The sequence below is a fragment of the Equus asinus genome, chromosome 9 (genome assembly GCF_041296235.1).
Source record: "Equus asinus isolate D_3611 breed Donkey chromosome 9, EquAss-T2T_v2, whole genome shotgun sequence".
Lineage (NCBI taxonomy): Eukaryota > Metazoa > Chordata > Mammalia > Perissodactyla > Equidae > Equus > Equus asinus.
In genome coordinates this window covers 95,981,754-95,985,168 of record NC_091798.1, presented here as the reverse complement: position 1 = coordinate 95,985,168, position 3,415 = coordinate 95,981,754, and the positions used below count along the sequence as shown (strand labels likewise).

The 3,415-nt window shown below is 48.6% G+C and overlaps 1 protein-coding gene across 1 annotated transcript; it reads left to right on the top strand.

Moving 5' to 3' along the window:
* Positions 1-2,072: 2,072 nt before the first annotated feature.
* Positions 2,073-3,020, top strand: LOC106821803 (putative olfactory receptor 2W6). Its single transcript, XM_014826676.3, has one exon. The coding sequence runs from the start codon at positions 2,073-2,075 to the stop codon at positions 3,018-3,020; it is 948 nt and encodes a 315-aa protein (XP_014682162.2).
* Positions 3,021-3,415: the final 395 nt, after the last annotated feature.

The window sequence follows — 3,415 nt, the reverse complement described above, 5'->3', positions numbered from 1 at the left end:
CTACTGTCAGACCTGTACCTGCCGATCGGTGGGGGAGCAGGAGTAAATGATCGACTTTAAACAAGTTTAAATAGATAGAAACAGGGGAGGGAGGCAGAGCCAATGGGACTCGGAGCTAACGGGTGGGACTGGCTCTGACGTGACCTTGCTCTGACATGAAGCTTTAGTGCGAGCACTGGCTGTTCTTTCGACCTCCCTGTCATTGAGGCCATTGGTCCCTAACGTGGAGATCCTAATGCTTGGCTTGTCCATCTTGCAGGGCTGCTGTGAGGAGGGCCCAGGACTGTGGGTGTGAAAGCTGTGAAATGTTTAACGTGTTGTAACTGTGAAAAGAGTGATGGTTGCTTAGAATGCTTGGGTGTAACCCTCTGTCAGAGAATCCAGCCCAATGCTTCGATCCAATTTCAGACCTTTAGGCCGAAGCTTTCAAAATCAGCACACACTTACAGTGTTATGTGCCAACTAAACTACTATAGGTGTTTGAACGACTGCATTCCTTTTCAATTTCCATTTTCAACAGCTCAGTTCCTTGCAATTTCATGGTTCTGAACTCAGAATATGAGCCAAAACCCATTAAAAAACTAGGCTCACTGATTTATACCGTTAGGCGAAATAGAGGAGAGCCTCTGGGTCTCGGGCATGAGGCCAAGCATTGGGTCATCCCGAATGAAAGAATAATAGGTTGAGAAACCATCACTTAGAGTAGGTAAATTGTAAAAAGATAATGTGATAAATTTGCAATTTTGACTGAGGAGTCAGGCCCTAAGTGATGCAGGTTGCTGAGTAAGTTGTGTAGCTTGTCGTCGCCACTTGTGGGGTCTTTTATTTGTTCTCTTGAGTGTGGGTGAAGGCTTGTGACAGGTCTGTGGATATAGAAGTGTGTGTTGTTCTTCACAACCGACACAGCAAAGTGTGTGGGACAGTCTCCCCTTGAGTGTTCGGCTGACCTCATAAGGCCGTGCTGCAGGCTTCGGTCCTTGGCCGGATGCTTCTGATCATTCTTCATGGGCTTTGCTGAGGGTCCTGTGCCTGACGCAGTGACTGGAAATGGACAGAATGTCCACCTGTGGCTCTGGCTGGATAGAGCTCTTAGCTTCTCCACTGGTCTCAACAGGCGATGACAGAGCCGCATGGAGATACCCGTCTTTCCAAATGTTTCCATAGTCTTCTTCCTGCTGCTCCCTTCTGTGTGTTGCCATCTGCTATCACCACAGCTGATGCAAGCTGGCTGCACACTGGTGCTGGAGGCAGAGCCCCATCAAAGCCCTTGGCATAAACTGCAGAAACTGTGAAGAGCAGAGAATGTTGAGGGCATATACCCAGTGTCCCCAGTCACATAGGCATGTGAGGTCTGCGTGTAGATTTAGAGAGGACATAACCTGCTTTCCAGCTTGCACAAGGAAGCACCAAGATATGGAGAGAAAAACTGGATTTCAGGCCACACATTCGCAGACGTGCCTTTCATAAAGGCAGAATCCAGTCTCTTATCTCAACTTCTTTCAGGGTCAAAAAGCATTGTGTTTAATCTCAATAAAATTCCACGTCATTAAGGAGTTGCCTGGCAGGTACATTCGTGGATTCCCTGAGCATCATCCATGAATTTGGTCCTTTGTGCCTTTGAGCGCACTGGTTCCTCTTCTTGAGACGTGTTTTCCTCAATCTGCCACATGTAAAATTCTTACCTGTTATTTGGAAAACTACTAAAACCCCCCTCAGTTACTGCAGTCTCCCCTAATAGGAACTCCTACAGGGGTTTCCCTGGTGAATTGGAAATAATTTGCAAAACACTCAGCTTTTCAACAAATCTTCTTCTAGAGAACTTTCATTTTCTCCCTTCTTTGTGTTATTTACCTAGGAGGCCAACTCCTGGGTCAATTCATCCTCTACCCTCCAGGGGCATTTGGCACACTACTTAGCATACAATAGGTGTCAATTAGTGTATGCTAAAAAGAGAATGACTCTCCTAACTTTGCAGACCCATAAATGGAAATTGGAGAGTGTTGGGTGCAGTCTTCATTTGCGGCCTCATCCAATTCTTTTTTTCCGCATCTCCATAACAGCTGGGGAAGATTATGGGAAGAGACAATGACAGCTACCAACAGGCATTCATCCTGGTGGGGTTTTCTGATCGGCCTCGACCGGAGATAATTCTCTTTGCTTTTATCCTGGTCTTTTACATCCTGGCCCTGCTGGGCAACACTGCCATCATCCTCTTGTCGATCATGGACACCAGGCTCCACACACCCATGTACTTCTTTCTAGGGAACCTGTCATTCTTGGACCTCTGCTTTACGACGAGCATTGTCCCCCAGCTGCTGTGGAACCTTTGGGGTCCAGAGAAGACCATCACCTACCATGGCTGTGTGGCCCAACTCTATATCTACATGGTGTTGGGCTCGACTGAGTGTGTTCTCCTGGCTGTCATGTCCTATGACCGCTATGTGGCCGTCTGCCGGCCCCTGCATTACACTGTGGTCATGCACACACGTCTCTGCCTGAAGTTGGTGGCCGTGGCTTGGTGTTGTGGCTTTCTAAACTCCTTTGTCATGTGTCCCCAGACGATGCAACTCTCTCGATGTGGGTGTCGCAGGGTGGACCACTTTTTGTGTGAGATGCCTGCTTTGATTGCCATGTCTTGTGAAGACACCATGCTGGTAGAAGCGTTTGCCTTTGCCCTGGGGGTCGCCCTTCTCCTGCTGCCCCTCACCTTGATCCTTTTCTCCTATGGTGTGATCGCTGCCACTGTGCTGAGGATCAAGTCGGCAGCGGGGCGCAAGAAGGCTCTCAACACTTGCTCTTCTCACCTGACGGTAGTCTCCCTCTTCTATGGAACCATCATCTACATGTACCTGCAGCCGGCCAACAGCTACTCCCAGGATCAGGGCAAGTTCCTCACCCTCTTCTATACCATCGGCACCCCCAGTGCCAATCCCCTCATCTATACCCTGAGGAACAAGGATGTGAAGGGGGCAATGAAGCAGCTCGTGCGAGGGAGGAAGGGGCTGGGGAAGCCTGAGTGAGAGGAATGCTGGGGTGATAGATGGTACTCTGCAGACACTCCTGGAGACACGTCTATAACCACGGGGAGAGCTAATATTCAAAGACTGGAGTGAACGTAGATGGGCACAATGCTCTTGAGATTGACCCTGTCCTCTGCTCTCTGGATGTGAAGCGGCTTCCTTCTGCTTAAAGGTGTCTGCTTTAGGAGATCTCTACTGTACTTGCATTTCCTCCATCTTTGGGCTTTAGTCACAACTGCAGGGGCCCTATAGATCTAATTCAAAGCACACATTCTGCAGATTATGTCATGAAATGTCAAATAAAAATGAGACAGCATGAGTGGCCTCCTCTTGAAGCCCCTTTATTTATGACTGCAGTGGTTTTTCAGAGAGGGGCGAGTCAACATCAGTAAAAT

Coding starts and splice junctions, on each gene's coding strand:
- LOC106821803 (XM_014826676.3), top strand. CDS start 2,073: ATGGGAAGAGACAATGACAGCTACCAACAGGCATTCATCCTGGTGGGG.